Below are 25,900 nucleotides of genomic sequence, written 5' to 3'. Positions count from 1 at the left end.
GAAAATCTACAAACAACAAATGCTGGAGAGGGTGTGGAGAAAAGGGAACCCTCTTGCACTGTTGGTGGGAATGTAAATTGGTACAGCCACTATGGAGAACAGTATGGAGGTTCCTTAAAAAACTAAAAATAGAACTACCATATGATCCAGCAATCCCACTACTGGGCATATACCCAGAGAAAACCATAATTCAAAACACACATGTAACACAATGTTCATTGCAGCACTATTTACAATAGCCAGGACATGGAAGCAACCTGAATGTCCATTGACAGGTGAATGGGTAAAGAAGTTGTGGTACATATGTACAATGGAATATTACTCAGCCATAAAAAGGAACGCAATTGGGTCTTTTGTAGAGACGTGGATAGACCTAGAGACTGTCATACAGAGTGAAGTAAGTCAGAAAGAGAAAAACAAATATCATATGCTAACACATATATGTGGAATCTAGAAAAATTGTACTGATGACCAGTTTGCAAGGCAGAAATAGAGACACAGATGTAGAGAACAAACGTATGGACACCAAGGGGGGAAAGCAGGGGTGGTGGTGGGGGTGGATGAATTGGGAGATTGGAATTGACATATATACAACAATATGTATAAAATTGATAACTAATAAGAACCTGCTGTATAAAAAAGTAAAATAAAATTCAAATATAAAAAAAGAAACATATAAGACTTAATTTCAATGTTTGCATTCTAGTACATTTATTCGTTCTTCCTCATCTTAAAGGAAATTTTCTTCCTTCCTTAACACCTGATTAACCACTAGCTGACTTTGTTCAAAGCCGGAATCCACACTGGTTTTTCAGCAAACCTATTTGCACTTCTCTGGTGTGAAAAGAGCTGTGCATTTTGTACACTGAAGAGAGCCGTTTTAAACTATAAAGGGGGGTTATTGGCACTGTGAGGAAAGAGGATTGTCTGTCATGTTCCCTTTGCCAAGAACGCTTTTAGAGAACAGCAGGGATACAGGCAAATGAGCTGTTTGAATGCCAACAACATCCAATTAAAAAATTAACATCATTAACTTCTTGGAGACAAGCAGTGTAAATGCACTGCCATGAAGGGAGAAGGAATTTGATGCTGATACTTGCTGGGATGCACAACCTTCTTACCCTATATTTTTTATTACATCAATAACATAGTCAGCAGGAAAACCAAAATCGTGACCAGCTTGCTCATCATGGAGATATCTAGATATATATGTAGATGTAGATATAGATATAGATATAGATATAAATATTTTCATTCATATATGTAAGATATAATACAACTCTGCATTCAACAGTCTATAGAGAATTTTTATAGCTTGCTTCTCCTCTTGTACTATGATTTTTTTAAATACTTCTGTCCCACAACTTAGTAGTTCTCTCTAGATGTAAATATGTCAGGAAAACAATACACATTCCTTCCTACATCTATCCTTCCCTTCCATAAGAGATTGTCGTCAGTTTGTCTTTAATTAAAATGTCTAGAAAAGAGGTAGGGTTGGAGCATTGTTCATCATCTGGCCTATTATCTGATCCTAGAATCATCTGTACAAATCTCTGCTCCTCTACTTACAACTGCCCTAAACCCTAGACTCCATCCTAGAAAGTTGTATGCTTTCAGCATTACTACAAATATGAAAATTGACCTGTAGCTTATATACCCTCTGTTCCTGAAAATAACTCATAACAATTGTTACTATCCAAGCTACTTAGGTGAGAGTAAGTGGTAGCCCAGCCAGCTATCCTGTTCTTCAGAAGAATTTTGTGATGTTTTAGAAGCAGCTACTTATGATTTATAAGCAACATTGACATGAATCAATCAAAAAATCCATTAGTGAAGTAAACAAAAAAATCAATTAATGAAGTATACAAACAAAAAATCAACTAGGGAAGTAAACAAACAAAAATATTAAGGCCTATGAAAGAACATACAACACCAAAGGAAAGCAATAAAGACTTTTAGATCAACAGAAAATTAGAATTTATCTCAAAATAGAGTACATGGAAAAGGAGAAAAATATAGAAAGTGATATGATTTATAATTATTTTAATTTATAAATGAGATTATTTATTTTTAAATTATACTTATAATTATTTTTCAAAATAGCAAAAAAGAAAATATATTGACATGAAAATATAGTTATGTGTATAAATATATAATGTATAAATTATATATTATACATTATGTATAAATATAATGTATAAGATATATAGAGATAGATAGAGATAGATATAATGTATAAAAATCAGAAATTAACTTAGAGGAGAAGTAAATCACTGCCTTGGAAAATATTAATCAAGACAATTTTGAGACTACCATTATGAATTGTCAGTATTCTATCCCTATGGCCACCTTTGGGCAGAGGAATTTCTTGTTGAAACTCTACCACAACCAGATTATTATTTCTGACTTGATCAGAGGTTTTTGTTAATGGTGTGAACTGCACAGTTTATTTTGCACACCTATTCATAAACTCTGGCACCAAAATACCACATTGTCACAAAAATGCAGCACAAAAGCATGATCAAGTAAGCAAAAACAATAGGTAAAGAGATGGAAAAATGTGGGAGTCTGTGATGGGCATATGGGAAAAAGACCAGCCCACAAGCTGAAAATAATAGAACCAGTTGAAACTAACACTGAAAGGTGTAATGGGAAAAAACGATATACTTTCTAGATCTGATTAAAGTGACTGAAAAATCATGAAGTCTCATTGCTTACTGTAAAAAATTTATAAGCAGAAATCAGTGTTGTAACATTTCCTGTTTAAAATTTTTAATTTCAAGAGGAAAATTTTTCAGCAAATTTTTTTAAGGAGAATAAACAGAATCATTTTTCAAAGATGTCAAAACTCAGTTCAGCTTTATATTTTAGTCATTTTATGGTGAATATTTAAAAACAGCGGAGTGACATTTCTAAATTTTTGAGGAGAAACTTCTGCAATAAAAAATGTATAGACATCAATATCACTTGTATTTGAATGCAATATAATTAAGTGCTCAGTTCTATAAAGTATTTTAAAATAGAGCAAGCAAATATGTAATAGTTATTCTCTTAGAGGGGAGGGCTTCCCAACTTTTTTCCAAGGATGTCATGGAGGGAACTTTTGAGAAATACTATATATTTTTTAAATTTATTATAATTATATTTATTTATTTGTTATTACAATAAAATTTATTTTTCAACATTTATTTCTAGTAAGTATAAAAACACAAAATAAACTAAGAACTTGTAGCACATTATATTAACTGCAACTCTAATTAATTATTAACTGTTTAATATTGTTCCATATCTATTCACCAAATTAAAATAAACTGCAAACATAAGCTTTTTTTTTTTTTTTACTTTCCTTTTTTTATTGAAGTATAGTTGATTTATTATACTGTGTTAGCTTCAGGTGTACAGCACAGCGATTCAGTTATATATACTATATATATATCTCTATTTCTTTTCAGATTATTTTTCCTTATAGGTTATTACAAAATATTGGGTATAGTTCCCTGTGCTATACAGTAGGTCCTTGTTGGTTATCTATATATTTTACATATAGTAGTGTGTATATGTTCATCCCAACCTCCTAATTTATCCCTCCCCCACAACCCCCTTCCCCCTTTGGTAAACATAAGTTTGTTTTCTATGTCTGTGAGTCTCTTTCTGTTTTGTAAATAATTTCATTTGTATCATTTTTTAATTTTTTAAAATTTTTATTGGAGTAAGGGTGATTTACAATGTTCTGTTAGTTACATAGAAAATCCTAAAGTTGCTACCAGAAAACTACTGGAGCTCATGGATGAATTTGGTAAAGTTGCAGGATACAAAATTAACACACAGAAATCCTTTGCATTCCTATACATTAACAAAAGATCAGAAAGAGAAGTTAAGAAAACAATCCCATTCACCATCGCACCAAAAAGAATAAACTTATGTATCAGTTTTTTAGATTCCACATATAAGTGATATCATATGATATTGGTCTTTGGCTGAGAAGTACTATATTTTTAAAGAAATGAAGATGAATAGTAAAACCAACTGGACTAATGAGATAAGAAAACTAATAGCGCTAACCAATAAGAGAGTGAATTTATTTACAAATCCAAACAACTGAAATAATTATTGAGCATTCCACCATCTGCAAAAGTGAAAGCATCTTGAAATGAAATTTTAGAGAAATAGTAGGTCTTTAAAGCCATATTTTAAATTGTAAGGGAAAGGGGAGGAAAGAAGTGGAAGGAGAATAGGTTGGGAAAAGGAAGGCAGCAACATCTCTTCTATTAAAAATATTACAGTTACTAGCTTTTATTAGAGTCTTATAATAAGATAAATACATTAGGATTTTGAAAAATAGTACAAGAAATTTCCCTTCAAGATAAAAGCCAAAAGAATGTAATCTATGGCTTCCAACAAAAAATAGATTGGAGATTTATGGCATAGGTGTTGCTTATATTTGTTTGCCCTTTCACTAGATTTCAGTTACTATGATTATGTTATTTAGGTAATAAATCATTTAGAGAAAATTCCCTCAATTGAAGCTAAAATGGAGTCTTCCATGACCATCACTGTGTGCTGAATATGCTGGGAATGTGGTTTCACATCCCTCTTGGCCACAGGACAGATGCTGTTGGAGAATAGAAAATGGAGGGATTGAGTCATCATCAACACAGTCTTCTCCCAGAGAGATTTTTACACCAAAAGGCTGAAAAGCAATTACAGAAACAGGGAATTGGCAGTGGCAGATAATCATGCTGGTAACGGAAAGAGAGATTAGGCACACATATCTGTTTATATTGGTTCTCTGCTTTGCTGGTCATTTTAGGAAAAAGGGATCAAAGGAATATCATAAATTTGCAGCATGTATGTGCTTCATTTATCCTCTGAGATATTTTAGGGCCACCTTCCAAAGCATTCAATTGATGAGTAAAACAATCGTATAACATATTTTTGTATCTCCTTTCTTTATCTTAGTTTTCACATTTTATTTACATTAAACTAGAGTATATGAAATATAGGCTTATTAAGATCACTCTCCTCTGAATGTCCCTTCATTGCTCTTTTCTGAATATCAGAATCTTAATTTGGAATTCAATAGTGCTTATCTGGCAACTGTGGAAGTGGCAGCTGATTACATTTAGGGGTTTAGAGCCCTCCCCAGATTGTGTGGCATGTGCCTTAGAGATCAATTCAGTTCCATTAAAACCAAGCATATGTTGACTAAATGAGGCAGGGCTACTGGAGACTTCATAAAAAGGAGATGGGAAAATTCAGTTCGTAGCAATATTTTTTTTCTCTCTCTCACTATGAGCATAAAATTATCAGAAATAAGACATCAGAGGCCACAGAGAGTTAAACTTTTGGATTAAAGACTTCTTAATGAAGCCGAACTGTTATATGTTGCAAAGAATCAGAATTCAGTTCATGCACGTAAAGGGAAATTTTGAAAGCGTTTATTTACACTTCTCCTCAGAATTTGCCATTCTTTTCAGTTCAGCAGCAGTAGATTGTTTTGCTCCATACAGCATTTTTTCATCCAATGTATTCATCTTATAGAAATAGGTTAATTTTTCCATGTTCATACAGTATTAACAGCTTTGGCTAGAGCACAAAAATGAATTACAATTTTCAGATATTTATACATGTTTTCATTCATATTTTTATTCAGATATTTAAATTTTCATTCAATGGATATGTGTTTTCCAATTAAATATAGCCTGGCTATTAAAATAGCTAATAATAGCTACTCTTTTACTCTTTTACTAGTAAAAGAGTAAAATTATTAATAAATTATCTATTATTAAATTATTGATATTGAAGACTCATTTTTACATAATGACTTTAACAAACTATGAAAACAAAGTAATGGGATAATATAAAAATGACTAGCTGTGACTAACATTCTATAAGTATATTATGATATTTTATTATGGGTACATAATTAGGCCATCAGGTTTTAAAATAAATATAATATATATTAAGTACAGATTTAAAATAGAATATATAAATTCAAAAACATATATACCTAGTTTTAAGTATTCCTGTTTGCTAAATGAAAATTAACACTAGAAAGATTAAAATATAAATTCAGTTAAAACATTAATGCTTGCCTGTAGAGTAAGTAGCTGTCTTTGCCAATTTATCATCTCACTAACCTGGTTTAAAAATATGTGTTTATGAAATAAATTGATAATTACATTTACAAGAACCTCCCTAATAGTATTATACTTGATATATGTAACCTACTCACATTGGATAAAGATTTGTAGAAACAACCAGCCCAGTCATGCCTTCCTTAAAGTACTTTTTATTAAAGTAACTTAAATTTGGATTGAAAAAATATAGACTTCATCAAAGTTTAAAATAACCTATACAAATAGCTCCAATTATTGTTGTGAGATACCCAGAGGAAAGGATTATGTGTGATTTCTTGCATTATCTGGAGGGGAAAGAAACACAACCAGAACATAGAAGTAAGAATAGTAACTTAAAAATATCAATGAAAAGGACGATTTCTAAATGTTACTATCAATACTTTGCTGTTAAGGATAAAATTCATTCTTCATTCAATGTATTCATGTTGGTATACTAAACGCATTTAATTTTTTAAAAATTTACTCTCATGATATACCTAAGACATAAGTGGTACTTATCCTATTTGACAGTAAAGGAAACTGAGTTTCTGAAAGACTAATATATTTGCCCAGGGTCAAAAATAAATAAAAAGGAAGTGGCTAGTATGGTACTGGCACAAAAACAGAAATATAGATCAATGGAACAGGATAGAAAGCCCAGAGATAAACCCACGTACATATGGTCACCTTATTTTTGATAAAGGAGGCAAGAATATACAATGGAGAAAAGACAGCCTCTTCAATAAGTGGTGCTGGAAAAACTGGACAGCTACATGTAAAAGAATGAAATTAGAACACTCCCTAACACCATACACAAAAATAAACTCAAAATGGATTAAAGACCTAAATGTAAGGCCAGACACTATAAAACTCTTAGAGGAAAACATAGGCAGAACACTCTATGACATAAATCACAGCAAGATCCTTTCTGACCCACCTCCTAGAGAAATGGAAATAAAAACAAAAATAAACAAATGGGACCTAATGAAACTCAAAAGCTTTTGCACAGCAAAGGAAACCATAAACAAGACAAAAAGACAACCCTCAGAATGGGAGAAGATATTTGCAAATGAAGCAACTGACAAAGATTTAATCTCCAAAATATACAAGCAGCTCATGCAGCTCAATATCAAAAAAACAAACAACCCAATCCAAAAATGGGCAGAAGACCTAAATAGACATTTCTCCAAAGAAGATATACAGATTGCCAACAAACACATGAAAGAATTCTCAACATCATTAATCATTAGAGCAATGCAAATCAAAACTACAATGAGGTATCACCTCACATCAGTCAGAATGGCCATCAACAAAAAATCTACAAACAATAAATGCTGGAGAGGGTGTGGAGAAAAGGGAACCCTCTTGCACTGTTGGTGGGAATGGAAATTGATACAGCCACTATGGAGAACAGTATGGAGGTTCCTTAAAAAACAAAAAATAGAACTACCATACGACCCAGCAATCCTACTACTGAGCATATACCCTGGGAAAACCATAACTCAAAAAGAGTCATGTACCATAATGTTCATTGCAACTCTATTTACAATAGCCAGGACATGGAAGCAACCTAAGTGTCCATCAACAGATGAATGGATAAAGAAGATGTGGCACATATACACAATGGAATATTAGCCATAAAAAGAAACGAAATTGAGTTATTTGTAGTGGGGTGGATAGACCTAGAGTCTGTCATACATAGTGAAATAAGTCAAAAAGAGAAAAACAAATACTATATGCTAACACATATATATGGAATCTAAAAAAAAAAAAGGTCATGAAGAACCTAGGGATAGGATGGGAATAAAGACGCAGACCTACTAGAGAATGGACTTGAGGACACAGGGAGGGGGAAGGGTAAGCTAGGACAAAGTGAGAGAGTGGCATGGACATATATACACTACCAAATGTAAAACCGATAGCTAGTGGGAAGCAGCCGCATAGCACACGGAGATCAGCTCCGTGCTTTGTGACCACCTAGAGGGGTCGGATAGAGAGGGTGGAAGGGAGGGAGACGCAAGAGGGAAGAGATATGGGGATATATCTATATGTATAGCTGATTCACTTTGTTATAAAGCAGGAACTAACACACCATTGTAAAGCAATTATACTCCAATAAAGATGTTAAAAGAAAAAAAAAGGAAACGGCTAAGCTGCAGATCAAACCAGTCATATGATTCCAGAGCTTATGTTTTAACCACCACTCAAATAAGTACATTTTATCTTCATAATTCATAGAATCAATTTTTATTTTTCAAATCAATAGAGTTACCATCAGCCAATCAACTGCCTAATTTTTAAATGTTTTTGGTTGAAATCATACTTTTAAAGATTTCTTTGTATTGCATCAACTCTTTTACTAAGGTTCATACTGATTTTTGAGGCATATCACTCATTTAACATAAATTAATTCACTTAACATTTAACAAATATCTACTGATTTCCTACTTTGTTCCAGACATTTTGTCAAGTCCTAAGCATATAAAATGAAGAACCAAGGCATAAGGGTATTACAGATAGTACATTGTACATTCAATTTAAAGAACAGACTCGATGAGAATATAAACAGATAAAACTTTATTTTTCTCTACTTCCTTTATTTCAAATCTCTCTTTTTATTCTGGGATATTTCAGGCAGATCTCTTCATTTTTCCAGTTATTTTAGGTATGCAATTTTCTTAAATGGGTAATTAAACCTCACTTTTAGGTATTAAAATGTACAGTCAAATACAACATCAAAACTTTATTATCATCTAAGTCACAGCTCTTTTTTTTTAATCTCCCAACTCAGGCACAAATCTTGGCCCAATAACTTAAAGTAGAAGAAGGTGGAAATATTGTCTTTAACTTACTTCTCACTTTCTTTCCCTTCCATCTTCCCATAGCTCCAGTGTTGGAAGAGAGGCAGAAAAGGATAAGCTTCTACCACTGTAGTTTTCTTTCAGCTAACAGTAGCTCCTGGACAAATGCTAACTCTTTTGTAGAACAGAGTTGTGGGTTCTTTGGCGTGTTCCTCTCCCCACTCCCCAGGACCACTGCACAGTAGGCATGGGTAGTACACTACTTACACTTGTGATCTCTTATAACCCTGCTTTGCTCCTAATCCCCACCAGCCAGGCTTCATTCCCGCACTTATTTGTGCTGGAACCAGCTTGTCCTGACAGGCAGCTGTCACTCAGTTATCTTTCCCAGTGTCCATGTGGCCAAAAGGAAACTCATGCACTGCCCTGCACATGGAGAAAATGCAGGTTTTTTCTACTGCCACCCTCTCTCTTACACCTAACTATCATCAAGGAAAGTTCTAGCCAAATGTCTGGCTTCTAAATTCATTACACAGGAAGTGAGTACTAATCTTTATTTATATAGCTATCTACCCACAAAATTTAGGACACTAAAGTTACCATCTCCCATGAAATTTTTCACTATACTTCAGTTTAGTCTGGTATTTTTCAAAAAGTGTATCATGAAATCAATTTATTGAGTTTTGGCCAGCATTCTTTGCTATGGAGCAAAATGGATGGAATGGGATGGAATAGGATGGAATAGAATAGAATAGAATAGAATAGAATAGAATAGAATAGAATAGAATAGAATAGAATAGAATAGAATGGGATGGGATGGGATGGGATGGGATGGGATGGGATGGGATGGGATGGGATGGGATGGGATGGGATGGGATGGGATGGGATGAAATGGAATGGAATAGAAATAACAGAACAAAGTAAGAGTAAATTTTAATTTAGTTACATGCACACACACTCACACACACACATATACACATTGGGGTGTGCCCTAGAGTATGATTTAAAATATGTATTTTTACTGTGGTCCCAGCTGAAAAAAGTATCTGAAAGTCCCTGCACTAGTCCCATGTAAGCACTAGCCCTTATGACTCTGCAGCATAATAAACTTTCAGCTGGGGAGTGAGATGGCGTCTCTTCTTTAAGGCAACTCAGTATGAATTGGTTCTCTTGGGGCACCCTTCACTTGGTTTTCTGGATGGCAACTTCCTCCCATCTTGCACATGAAAACACTCTTCCTTAAGACCCTTATTTAGTCTTTTTCTAGAAAAAAACTCGAATCCTCTTTTTCATAGCTGGAAATAGGTGATAGCTAGAAATTTATAGTTGCTGGACTAGTTTTGGTAATTTTTAAAGTATTAGTATGGCTACATTTAGTACCTCTCTTTAGAATATAACAGTATTTATCAATGCTTACAGATTTGGGGCTACACCTAGATTCTAAAGCAACAGAACTTATTCCTTTCAGGTGTCATTACATTTGGTCATCATAAATTGAGAAAGTCTCTATGGAGACCAGTACCATTTGTTTTTGAAACCATTTTAACATGAATCGTGTATCTATGAAAGCAGTACAGTATAGTAGTTAATGATTAATATTCACTAATAGCTTTTAAAATACAGGTTTCCTTGTTCCTTTTTTTTTTTTCAAGTGCTTTTTCTTCCCCATTTTTATTGTGCATGCACCACGTAGGGGAAGAAACTTCAAGTTTCTCCATACCCAACTACTATTTCCTTTCTCAGAGGGTCCAAATCCCGTGTGGCCCCAACAGAGATCCTAATATCAGGATGTAGCTACCCCTCTCAAGTCATAATCAGAAAACAACTTGAGGAAAGCAAACCCCTCATTTCCAGTGAGACAAAGGCTCTCCCAGGGCAAAAGTCCTTAAGATTTAAACAAACATTTCCAGGAAACATAGTTCTCACTCCTTTTAAACAATGAGTATTTCAAGTAGACATCTTTCTGCACAACTCAAATTCTGGAAAAAACTACCGGATCTACTCAGTTCCTTCCTTGTCCAGCCTCTTCATTTTCCTTCTGTTTCTTTATGTCCAAGCACATTCCCATGACTCCAACCCTGCTTTTCTTGTTTAGATCTCCATTCCTACCTCCCTTCAAATTACTACTATTGCAGGTTCCATTTCTTTAGATGACTTTTTTCCCATCTCATCACGTTTTTTTGTTTGTTTTTTAAAATTAATTATTTATTTATTTATTTTTGGCTGTGTTGGGTCTTCGTTTCTTTGCGAGGGCTTTCTCCAGTTGCGGCGGGTGGGGGCCACTCTTCATCGCGGTGCGTGGGCCTCTCACTATCGCGGCCTCTCTTGTTGTGGAGCACAGGCTCCAGACGCGCAGGCTCAGTAGCTGTGGCTCACAGGCCCAGCTGCTCCGCGGCATGTGGGATCTTCCCAGACCAGGGCTCGAACCCGTGTCCCCTGCATTGGCAGGCAGACTCTCAACCACTGCGCCACCAGGGAAGCCCCTCATCAATCAAGCTCACTGCTTCCAGCCTGGTCCAACTTTGATCCCACCAAAAGGCCCCTTCCACATTTCTATATAACAAAGGTTTGGAGGTATCATTTGGATGGTAAAACCAAGAGATCCCTGTATGCTTGTGTAACATGCCAGTGGTTGTTACTTGTATTGGGCTGGCCAAAAAGTTTGTTCGGGTTTTTCCATAACAGCCTATGAAAGAACTTTTTGGCCAGCCCAATGTGTTCACTTGGGTTGGAAGAATTTGAGACTCACAGAGATGGTGCGGGAGAGGTATGTCCAAAACCTCTCAGCCATCTCTTGGAACTGCCCTGCCCTCTGCTGCAAAGGAGATACTTAAGGTTTTATACACGCTCTTCTTAAGCCATGCCTCTGGCTTTGACAAAACTATTGCAGAAACATTCTGAGCAGTAAGTGTGCAGTCATAGTCAACATCAAAGCCAGCTTTAACTATGCACTGTGGCAAATCACAGGATGTTTAAAGGGGCAGAAATGGGATGGGTACTCTAGAACTGTCTATTTGTCATTTCTTTATCCTATACAGTACATATTTTTTCCCCATAGAGCCCTGCAAGGAAGACAATTTTCAGTGTAAGAATGGACAGTGTGTCCCGCTGGTGAATCTCTGTGACAGTGTTCCACACTGTAAGGATGGCTCAGATGAAGCACATTGTGGTACGTTTTACTTTTAGGAAAATACTTTTTATCAGCTTAACCTCTACATTTGGATTCTACAGATGTGAAAGGAACATTATGACTATATTTATTAGGACATATTTTGGTACTCTGAGGTTATGATCTCCTGGTGATTTCAGCACCGCTGTCACCATTCTGGTTACAACAAAAGCTAACATGCAAACTCTTGTTTCTGTTTGTTTGTTTAAACTTGACTACATTTAATAACTTTAAGTCTAGGACAACTCATCTTCAGGTAAAAGGCATAAAATACCACAGAGAGACAACAGCCCACACCAGGCGCCCTAGCGTCACTCTTATTAACTGTTATACTCGGTACCTTGCCTACACACAGAGGCACCCTCATGCTCATCTATAACTGTCTTTCTTAGACTTGTTCCTTCACATGCTTGATTCTTCAGCATCTACTACTCCACCTGCCTGCGACTTCTGCCCAGCCCCGCTCCAGATCTCTATCACATTAGGAGTCATGGCTGCTTTTACTTTGTCTTACTTTTATTTCAGAGCACATATTAATGCTATCTATGATGTGTCATGCATTGTAACTAAGTGCTGTAAAACGATCTTAGCGTAATTAGAATTAACTCTGTTTCAGTCATGAGAAAGCTGAGGCTTGGAGGAGTTAAGGGGCTGCCAAAGATCACACACCTAGCAGGGGCTAGAGCTGTGTTTCCAGCCTAAGTCTGTCTAATTCTAAAGTCCATGCTGTTATTCTTTTTATAATAGGGGAAAAAATGTAAACATAACATTCACTTACAGAATTACAATATGGTGTCTGTGGGTAAAACTATGATGGGTGATATTTTATCTGTTTGATAAACTAGCTTAGCTTAACCCAATCCCCACTTAGCCACTAATGGCCTTAACACTCTATCCAAAATGGTTGTAAGATGAAGGGGAAGATGACGGAAACCAAACAGCAAAAGAATAAGGGCAAAGAAAATAGCTTCTGGAGAAAGAAGTAGGAAAAAAAAATGCTTACAGTTATTCCTGAACTTGAGTTTTCCTTCTTTTAGAGAACACATTTGTAAGATAGTCTCTTCAAAAAGCTTTATTTTCTGTTTAGTTGCTGTATTGGTATGCAGTGAACTTGTATATCTCTTCCCTTTCCCTTTTTATAGTCATATGAAAGAGCAAAATTAAGTCTACCAAATTTATCTTTTTCAACTTAAGACTTCCAGCATACTGTTACGAAAAATTACATACTATCAACCTCTAAACTCTAAATGTTAAGAACATTGTATGTTTAGTTTAGAGTCCATCATTTCCTTTTATCAACTTAGGTCACAATGACCCTATGTATGATCTAATCTCTTTAGTGCGTCTCTTCAATGGCACGACAAACCGTGGTTTGGTGCAGTTCAGAATCCAGAGCATATGGCATGTAGCTTGTGCTGAGAACTGGACGACCCAGATTTCAAATGATGTTTGTCAGCTGCTGGGACTAGGGTAAGTAATTCTACCCAGCTCTCTCTTAAATTATTCTCAAGCTTTTTTATGGGTTTTAAATTGGGTTTACTAAGAAATTTAAAATTTATGGAAGTTATGAATTTAGAAAATACACATGATCAAAAGGAAGAAAATAAAAAACTTGCCTAACCCCATTCTCAAACAACAACCACGGTTAATAACCTTTGTATAAATATTACATAAATATAAGTATATAGAAATAGTACATTACAAAATCATACAAAATACCATATTATGCTCTGTCTTGTAGCCTACTTACACATGAACATTTCTCATGTCATTAAATATTTTCTGTAGATTATTATTTTTAAGAAAAGGAAATATTCCATTTTATGCTATATTGTAATGTATATAACTAATCACAAGGGTAACGCAGAGAACACGCTTTTGCTGTATCTTTGCGACATGTTCATAATAGTTCTTTTAGAAGATTTGTATCAGTATAATTATTGTGAGAAAGAATATGCAAAATTACAAGACTTAATTCAAGTGACAATTCCATATTAATTATTCACTAAAAATTTACCTTACATCCCAGTTTAATATCATAATATATTACATCAAATATATAAGTTCACCATATTCATTTTTTACCTTCCCATCAGTCTCAAAAGTGATGAGGTGGAAAATGGTGGGTGATAAGTAGTAATAATTTACTTCATTTAAGCTGTATAATCTGTCAACACTAATTCACCATTCTGATCCTTTGGTATTCAAGATTTGAGAGATTTAACCATATTGGGTCACATATGGTTATTTATCACTCATAGCACTATATTATTTACCGGGTTGGCCTGTAAACTAAGAAGTCTATAAATGTAAGACCCATGTCTATTTTATCCATTATTGCATTGCTAATATCTAGACTTATCCTTGTTTCAAAATACAGGTGCTAAAAAATATTTGTTGAAGCAATAAATTATTCTTTATATATAAGTATATATGTAAATATAAATATAAATATTTCTAGCTAAATAAATGTATGCCAGAAATACACATTTGCCAGTTATAAATCATTATAATTTCCTTTCTGCCTTGAACTGGAGAATTGTTTTCTAATTTATTTTAGAAGATTACATAAAGTTACAAAGGAAAATAATTTAAGTCCACATCCACATATACTCCCAGCATTTACCAGTTATCTCAGCTATTTCTAGTTCATCAAAATCAAAGGTGATTGATTGCTTTCCTCTTAAGGGGCCCTTCTTTCTGATTAATAATTCATAGAGTCATCATGCTATACACAGATTTTTGAAATTTATTTCAGAATGTTTATTTTTTAACCCAAAACATATTTTCCACTAGAAATTACGTTAGTGCAGTGTTTAATTTCTAGTAGACTTGGAGAGTTATATTGATTACCAGTGCCAAAAATAGCACCTAACCACCACATAGAGATATTTTACAATAGGAAAAGGTGTTGAGGTCTCAGTCAGAGTGTCAGAAATGCTCTATAACTTCTCGGATACTAGAAGTTGGATAACTACTAGTTGGATTGAGAGCTTTCAGCTCCCTTTACCTCCCGAAATGCTGTTCCTTCAGAATGGGAACTCCCCAGCTCCAAGTCTCATGCAAGTGATGTCATCCTCATCAGGAAGGCAGTTCCTATCAAATCCAAATGGAGGAAGTGAGTTTTACCATCCATCATGTAAATAATCATCAATTTGATTTATGTGTATTATTTGGAAACCTTGCAATTAATATATATTTATCCCTTTTATTATACATTATAGTTTGTGTTCTGACAAAAACCCTTTTAACCTGGGGAGCTTTGAGACATAAAGAGTCTTGGAGGAGGGTAGGTTAGGGGAAATAATGTTTTTTGATGAAGAATCAACAAAACACTGAAACGGACAACTGTTTATCCCCACTTCAAGTAAAGCACTGGATATGTGGCGCTGACTCCAGGTTCCTACTTTAGTGTTGATTTTAGTTCAATAGCAAGTTCATGCAGGTGAGGCCCTAGGAAGTCCTTTGCTTCCACTACTAAACTTGCCAATAATGCTGAGGAGCTATTATATAGACTCAGAAACTTAGTAAAATTTAGGCTGAGGAGATGGATTACTTGACCTTGTGTCCACAATTGATGAATCTTAATGCCCTGGATGATTGGGCTTTTACTACACAGGAGCTTGAGTTCCAATTCTTCACCTAAGCATCACTATATGCTTATAAACACAGGTGTTCTTTCCACTGTGGTTTGTGAATCTTAGCTGAATTACTTCCTCGAGGATAGACCGGGGTTAAGATGAATCATTTACAAAGATCAAAGTGATTGATATCTTCTTTGGCAGAAATATTTTGAATGCATTTGAATAAAATTTGTTGGGTGATTACATAATGCTGATTCCTTCAGTTGCATGAGAGAACATATTGGAAAGGAAATATTTATCTTTATTATTTTTTAATAGTTGCTAAGATAAATATATTCTTTTATTTACTCCCAGATCGGAAATCTAAGCATTGGTAATGATATTGTGCCTCGTCTTCAGATGAATGAGACATAGTTTTTGCTTTAAATGCTTATGTGGTGGAGATAGACACATAAATAAGCTGATTCACTTTGCTATAAAGCAGAAACTAACACACCATTGTAAAGCAATTATACTCCAATAAAGATGTTAAAAAATAAAGAATTACAACATAATGTGATAAATACAATGTGCTATAGGAGAACCTATACTCAATTTGGGCATGTCAGGAAAGGCTTTCTAGGAAATGGCCTGAGCTGTGTGGCTGACAGCCAATTCCACACAACTATCTATTTACATGTTTTTCCCCAACCAGATTTTACTCTCTAGTTCACTGACCTCATTTCTAATGACTCACGGTCCTTCCAGATGGAGACAGGGACAGAGGACTAGATTTTTTTAGTGTGTGAAAAACGAGTAGTACATCCCACTCTTGGATACAATATTTTTCGTAAAGGTCAGGCGCCTTGTTTTCTTCAGAAATGAGTCAGGTAATCTCTGCAAAGACTTTAATCTTTGGCCCTGCACTTATTAAATAGGCTCCATAGTGCTCTAGTAATTGAAAGAAAGTTAGAGCCTTAATGAGAATTTGTCTAGAGTGGTGCACGGTAATGAAAGAAAACTTGGAGAGTTGAAAATGATGTGTTTGGTACAGTGGGAAGTAATTTAGGAGTCAATTTATTAAAAAGGCACTGTAGTCCCTCAAGATTATTTATTCAGATAGGGTACAAAATACAATTCCCCACAGATTCTAGTAAATCATATGAGGCAGATTTCATCAGCCTTTCCTTTTCTAAATGAAACGTTTTCATTCCCTGCCATTGATAGCTGCATAAGTAAAAAGTACTTTGAATAACATTTTCGTGTCTCTGATCAAAGTATGAAAGAAAACATTTTACACTGATGCAAGAATAAATGTTAAGGAAACTTAGAGTAGTGATTTTTAAAATGGTATTTCCTAGGAAAGCACACTACCCTGTTACTAACCCAGTAAATGAACTATGCAGTTGTTTTGCCCTGCTAAGCGATTAAAAATGAGAAGTCATCAGGTCTGTACAGCTCTACAAAATTCAGGAAATACTAATGTTTTAAAAATAGAGTTAGTTATATGTATCCCCATGAGGCAGCCCTATGAGGAGCTGGAGTTAATTTTTAAATTGCATAATAGTCCTGGCTAGATACCTTCAGTTCAAATATCAAAAACATTAAGTTGAGCCTCTCATTCTGAAACCGCAAATAAGAAACAGAATTACTTCAATGTTCTTCCATTTCAGAGGTGTTTCAAAAATTTTTTTTGGGGGGGGTGTGGTGAGGGGTAAATTTTTTTTAATTAACCTGCCAAATAAATAGAGCATGATAATTTAATTTCCTGTGTAAGCACTACAGCAAATTTGTATTCACAATTTAGCACTAAAAATAGGTTCCTGGAAAACTGAAAATAGAACCCGTGTTTCCTATTAGTTTAAGAAATTGGTAGAAAAATAATGCTCCTCTTCTTGACTATATTTTCTGTCAGTGTCCCCAAATTTTCAACTATGTGGGAAAAAGCCTTAACATAAAACAACAACAAAGATTAGGTATAGAAATTAATAGAAAAAATATAACTACTACATTCAACTTTAAATGATTTCTTTTTATTTGCTAACTTGACACAAAAATAAGTAAATAATATTTTCTGTTATTTTTAAATTTTAATTTACAAGTCCAACACCAAAGGAAATTTTAATTTTAGTCTTAGCTATGTCCCTAGGGTGGGATGAGTGAGGCAGTGAGCTGGTCGGGTAGGGGGAGCTGGGGGGAGGGGGGCGAAAAGAAATTTTATTTTACTTGGTTTAACTCACCTAGCTAAAAAGCTCATCATTTGCCAGAATTACAATTTATAACTCTGATGGGTTTTTTTTTTCCTGTTTTAGAATTAGAAATGCATTAATTAAAAATAAGTAAAGAGAAAATAATAGCAAACTGCTGTAATTGTGTAACTTCCTAAGATTCATCTTAGGCTTATTATCTAACAGGGCTGGGGAAAACACAGTGGCTAGGTAATTACATCTACTATGGGCAAGGGCATGAAAGCAAGCGTAACACCGTACCACTGATTTGTAATCCAGAAGCTAGATCAGCAGCTCCCAGACCTGGTGATGCATTACATCACCCGGTCATGGTCCCAGACATTCAGATTCAGGGTGGTCTAGGTCAGTGGTTCCCAGTGTGTGATTTTAGAAACAAATTAGTAACTGAATCACTTTGCTGAACAGCAAAAATTAACACAACTTTGTAAATCAACTATACTTCAATAAAATGAATTTTTTTTAAAAAAAGAAGCAAATTAGCAGCATCTGCAACACCTGGGATGCATGTATACAGATTCATATTCTGGAACCGCCACCTCAGACCCACTCGTCCGAAAGTCTAGAGCAGGGCACAGCAATCTGTGTTTGAATAGTTCTTCAGGCGATTCTGCTGTTCACTGAAGCTTGAGAACCACTATCTAGGGTAGATGTCCTTAACCTTCTTTTGTGTGTGTCATGGGCATTTTTGGCAGTCTGGTGAAACTTGCCAACCTCTTCTTAAGTTCATATTTTTGCATAAAGTAAAATACACATAATTACAAAGAAAATTCATTACACTGAAAAAAGTTATCAAAGTATTAAAAACACAGTGTGGTATTATATATTTCTTTATTAACGTTGTAAATAAGATATACTGGTGATTCCAATGATTAATGTACTATCAAAAATGAGCATAAATGATATTTTTACAGTTATACAGTAACTGCAGTGTGATCTGAAGATATCTGCAATTTGTTTTGGTGGCAAAAGTATAGGTGTTTCGAATAATATTGTGGTTAGTCACCTGAATTTGTATCAGTAGAAAAGACTATATTTCAATTAGAGGTTAGTAAAAATAAAGATGTCATTATTTCTCCTCCAACTATAAGCCCCCTACATGTTACCATGAACTACTAGGGGCTCCATAGAACCCAGGCTGGCATTTTGGCTAGAATGAGGCCCAGAGGTCTTGGTTCTTTAAAGAAGCCCCTGTGATTCCGATAAGTAGTCCTCTCACTTCAAAGGAACCCATGGAACTTTGTGTACTTGTTTCAGTAGAAAACATAGAAATTGTACAAAACATCTCCAAAGTTTGGCAGTTTGATTTCATCTGGTGTTAAAAACAAAGTAAAAACAAACACACAAACATTTTTTTCCTACTGCAACCAGGTTTAAATACCCTACGTGAGGGTCATCTCTGACTTCATCCAGGGGATTCCTCCAGTATATCAAAACAAAATTAGAGAGTTTAAAAAGACCACTATGAGTAGGACATAATTAAAATGGTTAAAAAAAAAAAATTCATGGCTAAGTTTTCAACAAACACAGGTTGGTATTATTGCTTGCTTGGAAAAAATTCATTCCTGATTTATCCCTCTAAGTATTTGAAAACATATTATTGGGAATTAAGGTACTCTTTTATGTGAAATGTCACTTATTTTTATTAATACAATTTAAGGAGAAATCTCTGTCTTTAACTTTTATTTTGACTTACACTCAAATGGGTATTTTGTAACCCAGAGAGATTTATGTGACAAGGAAATTACTGAGAATATAATTATACACATAAAGGTTAAGAAAATCTCTTTTGGTCAGTTGTGAATCATGTACCAATAAATTTTCTGCAACATAGTTGTTTAGTCTATAAAAGTTTGTTAACAGAGTTGGGGATTTTATTTGTTTGTTTTGGGTTTTGTTTTTGTTTTTTACTCAAAGACTTTTTTTTTTTCCCTTAAGGTTTGTTACATAAAAACAACAAGATATTATGGTTTTCCCCAAACCAAAATATCTTCACCATTCCCTTAAATCCTGTTGTTTGGGGAGGGGGAGGGAGGCTTCGATATTCTAAAATAGAAACAGATAAGGACAGGAGAAAACTATCATCCCTTGAATATATTCTCAACAGTTCAATTTTTCAGTTCTGAGATTTTGTTTCTAAATAATAAATGGTGACTTAACATATCGTTGTTAACCTTTTATTTTGCAAAGAATATTTTAAATATTGCATTTATCTTTATCATCTCCATCATTTCTTAAAATAAGAAATAGTTTGTTGTAGACTTCTGTTGCTTATATTCTGTTTACTATGAATACAAACTGGAATAAATTGTGTTCAGTCTGTAAAAGGTGAACTTGATTTGGAAGGATTTGAAATGCAGGTACTCTGTCTCCAATTAAATTCCAACTTTTAATATCCAGCACTGACACCTGGAAATATTTGTATGACCTGATGGCCTCTATACACCACTCTCAGGTTGCTGATACCAATATTTACAACAAAAAATTTAATTATGGGAGTATTTTAGAAGTTTTTTCCAAAAGGATGTTTTTTCCAGTTGTTCTCAATAACCCAAAACAATATACCTGCGCCATTAACTGCAGTCTTTTCTCATGTAAAGTTTGAGGCTGCATATATAGAGCACGATCTTAGAATACAACCTTTATGTGTGTCATTTTTTCCACGTGTATACATAATCTCTATTTTTCTCAGCCAGATAGTGAAAACATCGCTATGGAACAGCACTTCAGAATCCCAGTGTAGCACATTTAGTGTTTACTAAATAGTCTATTCTTAAAGCTTTGCCTCTAGTCTTTCTTCTAGAATAGGCGTGTGTTAAAATTTTAACTGCCAATCCCATCAGTGCAATGCCAGTGGTAGGTGTGTAATAAATAGATACTAGATTAAAAACTGATTTATAAATAACTTTTCAATATTTTTTCAATTTAATTTTGTATTGAGTTTCCAGAGAAATTAATGCATCCCCTCAGGGTCTGTCTTTAAAAAGACAGCTAAGCAATAGACTAAAAACAGCTAGAGATAATAGAAGTCTTAAATCCACAACTTAGATGTATATTTTTAATGAATTACTCTTCTAGATGTCCCCCCACGTAGTCATGAGTGCTGTCAAATGACAAAACTAAAACAATTTAATAACGAGTTTGGCGTCCTTTATTCGAGAGTAAACAGCCCATGGATTGGGGGTACAGTGCCTCACAAGCAGGGGAGCACTATTCTTGAAGGATTTGGGGCGAGAGCGAGTTTTATGGAACATTAGAAGAGACAATGAAGGTCAGGGATTTCCTTACAGGCATATAGGCTACCAGGTCCTATTTTCTAGGGTAAGGTGAGCTAGCTAAACCTGAGTTGGAAGATTGTGACTGGTGTTACATTTTCTTTCTACATTTCAGGAAGTGAAGCACTTCCTGTAAGTGTAGGCTGACTTAGGTTTAGATTTGTGACATGGGCCAGGCCCCTGGTTGACCACCATTTTGTGGGTCCTGATATATGAATTAACTTTATCAGTGGCTTAAACAGATTGCTTATAGCAAGATTACTATAGGTAACTAGAAGTCACTTTGGAAGCCAACAAGCAGACCCCTTAACAAGTAAAGAATTAGATATTTTATTTGACTATGACAGTGGTTTGCAACTAGGAAGCATCAGAATCACCTGGAAGGTTTGTCAAAAGACTCTTCACTCTTCACTTCACCCCCAGAGTTTCAAAATTGTGGGTGGATCTGGGCTAGAGCTGGGCGATTTGCAACTAGCCCCTGGTGAGGCTAATGTTGCTTATCTGGATTACACACGTGGAAAATCTTTCATCATGGCGAGTCGGGAACATAGAAAACTACCTAGAAGAGTATCCAACACACATAGGCATTCAGTAGAATAAGGATACTGAGAACATGAACCAAAAACAGTTAAAGAAGACAGACATCTAAAAGGGAGATTGGAGAGTAATTAGGATCCACCAACTTGTCCCTCCCAATCAAGAGGTACACTAACCAACCAATTCCAATGATGTTTCTGGGGCCTTCATGCAAAGTCAACACAACTAGAGCCTCTTCAAATTGGATAGACAGTCCTTGATATTCTCAAAAGTCAAGATTAGTGTTGATGAATTGTACCAGAAGATGTACCGATGGTAAAATTCAGTCCTCTAAAATCTCTTTGGATCCACATCCTGTCTTCCCTAAATGTGTGAGTCCTTAACTAAAAGATTCCTGCAGTGGTAAAGTCCTTCCTGATCTAGAGCATTCCTGACCTTCTACACCCTCTGCTGCCGTTTGAGATCTTTTTTTTTTTAACTGAAGTATAGTTAACTTACAATATTATATTAATTTCAGGTGTACAACATATCGGATATTTTTATAGATTACACACTATCAGGGAGGAAGAAATGTTCCTCTACACTTCTATAGCTTCTTCTGGCTGGTCTAAGAATTAAATTGACATGAGACAGATTAATAGGAAGTTTCTACCTCTTAATCTACCTCTTTTTCCCTCCTTCCACCCATTTCCCCTCTGGCAACCCCTGTTTGTTCTTTGTATCTGTGAACAAACCCCTGTTTGTTGTTTGTATCTGTGAGTCTGTTTCTACTTTGTTATATTTGCTCACTTGTTTTGTTTTTTAGAAAACATCCAGTATTTGTCTTTCTCTGTCTGACTTATTTTGCTTAGCATAATACCCTCCAGGTCCATCCATTTTGTCGTAAATGACAAGATTTCATTCTTTTTTATGGCTGAGTAATATTCCTCTGTGTGTGTGTGTGTGTGTGTGTGTGTGTGTGTACCACATCTTATTTATCCATTCATCTGTCGATGGGCACATAGGTTGCTTCCATATCTTGGCTATTGTAAATAATGCTGCTATGAACTTTGGGGTGCATGTATCTTTTCAAATTAGTGTTTTCCTTTTCTTTGGATGTCTTTATGCTTGTTTTGTTTTCTGAGCTATAAAAAATATATTTTATATAAGTCCTTAAATAAGATGATTCTTCTTCCCACATGGAAGGAATATCTTTATCTTTAGCAATAATAGTAGCAACACTCATTTTTCCTTTGGTAAATCCATTCCAGATTTTGTCAAAGGAATGGTGATTGATTTGTGTGCTTGAGTTACATTTATCTGTTTATAAAATGAAAGTGCAAGATGATAAGTTCTGGGACATTAAATACAAGCTCCATTGTTCCAGTTCTCTGTTCAGTGAATGAAAGGTATCAGACACTTTCCGTTTCTTTAAGGTGTTATCTTACCTTAAAGAGAAAGGAAACAACCTCTACTTCGTTCTTTTCCTCTTACTGATCATAACAGCCATGAGTGTTCCTTGGAAACTTCCTCTATGCACACAGACAGAAAAGGGTCAGCGTTGACTATAGCCTGGGAAAAACACTGGACCTTCTTTTGAAGAGGGAGTGGGTGGGTCCTTCAAGATACTCCAAAAGATAAGAACCACATCATCTCCCTGCCAGCCCAGAGAAGATAGCAAGAATCAGGATGTTTCCAGCCTAAAGGCACATTTTTATATGAAGATTAAAATCTGGAATAAATAAAAGGCAAGAAAAAGATTAGAAAGTGAGAAGCTAAAAGTTTCCAGCTAAGCCTAGGGAAGAGTGGATAATTAAAAGAAATCTTCAGTGAAGGCTCACAGTTGAGAGCATGGCTATAACAGGTTTTCAGGGATAATAAGACCAGTAACTTAATGTCTTTTGTCACATGGAGGTGTCTTTTTATCCCATTCTGGCTCACCATTTGACACTTGGAGGTACAAGGCGCATACTCCCTCTTTTAGAGCAGAAACATAGCTTCCGATTTTAAATTAGGGCAGTTAGGCTTTGAATTGAATGAAATATCAAGAACAAAGCAACAAAGGTAAACACTGAAGATCTTTTTCTACGTTGTTCTTAGGCAACACGCATTTTTTTAAAAGATGAATTACACTCAACAGGAAAAAATAATTAATAAATTATGTTGTGGCAATTCTTTGAAGTTGTCATTATAATTGACCATTATAGAAATCGTTGGACAACATAGAAAAGTCGAATGAAACAAATCAGGCACTCAAATGACATATGCACTGATTTTAACTCTGTTAAATAACATATATGAGCAGGCAAACAAGAACTAGAGGTATTATGCAAAAATTAAAATTACATTTTATGTCATTATGAGTAACTCTTCTACTGAGTTGTACCATCTTTTAGACATCAAAACATTTGAAGCTTAATATTAAAATGTTAATCTCTTTGCCTGGAATTTCATAATTTATTTCAATGTCCACAGCATTAAATAACTAGAAGTTTCGTTTATGACTTTTTTGTTTGTGTTTTTGTTTTGTCCGCGTGCTTTTCCCTAGGAGTGGAAACTCATCCATGCCAATCTTTTCTACTGGACATGGACCGTTTGTACAACTAAACACAACACCTAATGGCAGCTTAATACTAACACCAAGGTGGGTCCCAAAATGTGTTCTTTGACTAGTTTTACATAGACAGGAAGGAAGGTGGATTTTGAAGTCAGATTTTAATACCACCATATATGCCACATAATCTTATTTAATTTTTTTGTTATTCAGGTAATCTCAAACAGTATCTAATCGATCCTATCAGATAACATTGCCTAATCCTCATATACATATGGTAAGAGGGTCAAATGTAGTATTATAGTGTAATTAGAGAGCACACTGATAGAGATTCAATAAGTTTTACTTCCACATTCTTTTTATCCATACTCTTGGATTTATAAACAAGTAAACCCCATAGAAAGAAATTGTGAGAGTTGGAATAAATACATCCAATGTTGATAAGACTAAAAAGAGTGACACAATTAGTTATCATCAAAAGAGAAGAAAGGGACACAAAAGTCATGGTATTCTTTTCCCTAGCAAATAGAACATGGTTATTAAGTGAAAGAGTACAGACTTCAAGTTGTGCCTGCATTTTCTCCTTTGCTCTTTACAATTAGGTTCACTTTTACAGCTTTTACTGATGTTTTAAAAAGCAGCATCCTTCCTGTATTCAAAGATCTGTTTTAGCTTAGATTATGTCGTTTCTGCTGTTTGGGAATTAATGAAAACTTCGGTTGAAATTGGCTTCTGAATTTTACAGTTCCATTAAAGGCCAGCTTGGATGGGAAGAAAGTAACTTCAAGAAGAAGCTGTAACAACAGACAAGGATTTAGGATATCATTGCTGTTGCATTAGCTTGAAGTTCTTTGTTTAATACACTTAAGGGTGAAAAGTGAAATTATATAATTACTCAGCTATTCATGAAAAGTTGCCATTTCTGTGAGCTCAACCAGTAAAACAGATTGTTAAAGGAGCATTTTTAGTACCAAAGTACTTTGCAGTTGAATATTTTATATGAATATTTGCAGGGCCTTGACTGATTTTATTAGTCTCATCAAGGGTTAAGCAAAGCATCTGCAAGTGAGAAAGTGGCCTACTAGATTTTCTTTCTATAAAGCATGTCTAAATTTGCATTACCATTATAGATCTTGAACAGTGTGTATGCTGAGAATGTCTCTTATTTATATTTTATAGACATTTAAGAATCAGTTAGAAAAAAAGGAAAAAGTAAAGAATATTTTATATTAATTATATGCATATTTAAAATAAGAACTAGTTTATTCCATGCTTATCAACAAAATGCCAGTATCATTATACATTGAGGTCTTTGTTGTATGTATGTTCATGTTATTTGAAAGAGACACCATTTACACACAAAGATACTTGAAACTTTCATCACATCAATAATCCAGAACGTTCTTAATCTCTTCCTTAATTAGCCACCTTATACTGGGTTGGCAGGAAATCAGACATATATGTACTTAGTTAGTATTTATGTATGTATGTATTTATTTATTTATTTATTGCAGAAATACATTTATTGCCCCATGAAATCTGGTGTTTTTGAAAACACCCTTTCACTAGTGGTCATAATAAAAAAAATAGGAAAAGAAGAGGATATCAAAGAAGATGATTCTTCCAACTATGAAGATCGACTTAGATCCCCATTTTT

The 25,900-nt window shown here is 34.7% G+C and overlaps 1 protein-coding gene across 1 annotated transcript in view; it reads left to right on the top strand.

Moving 5' to 3' along the window:
* The window catches only part of TMPRSS15 (transmembrane serine protease 15), a 138,753-nt gene that overhangs the window by 80,647 nt on the left and 32,206 nt on the right, over nucleotides 1–25,900 (top strand). Inside the window, exons 17-19 of the mRNA XM_007164132.2 lie at nucleotides 11,979–12,089; nucleotides 13,430–13,559; nucleotides 24,238–24,333. Coding sequence (XP_007164194.2) covers nucleotides 11,979–12,089; nucleotides 13,430–13,559; nucleotides 24,238–24,333 — 337 coding nt within the window. The remainder of the gene's footprint in view (nucleotides 1–11,978; nucleotides 12,090–13,429; nucleotides 13,560–24,237; nucleotides 24,334–25,900) is intronic.

Source organism: Balaenoptera acutorostrata, chromosome 4 (assembly GCF_949987535.1).
Source record: "Balaenoptera acutorostrata chromosome 4, mBalAcu1.1, whole genome shotgun sequence".
NCBI lineage: Eukaryota > Metazoa > Chordata > Mammalia > Artiodactyla > Balaenopteridae > Balaenoptera > Balaenoptera acutorostrata.
The sequence above is the reverse complement of the archived record's forward strand: the minus strand, read 5'-3'. Positions and strand labels throughout refer to the sequence as shown.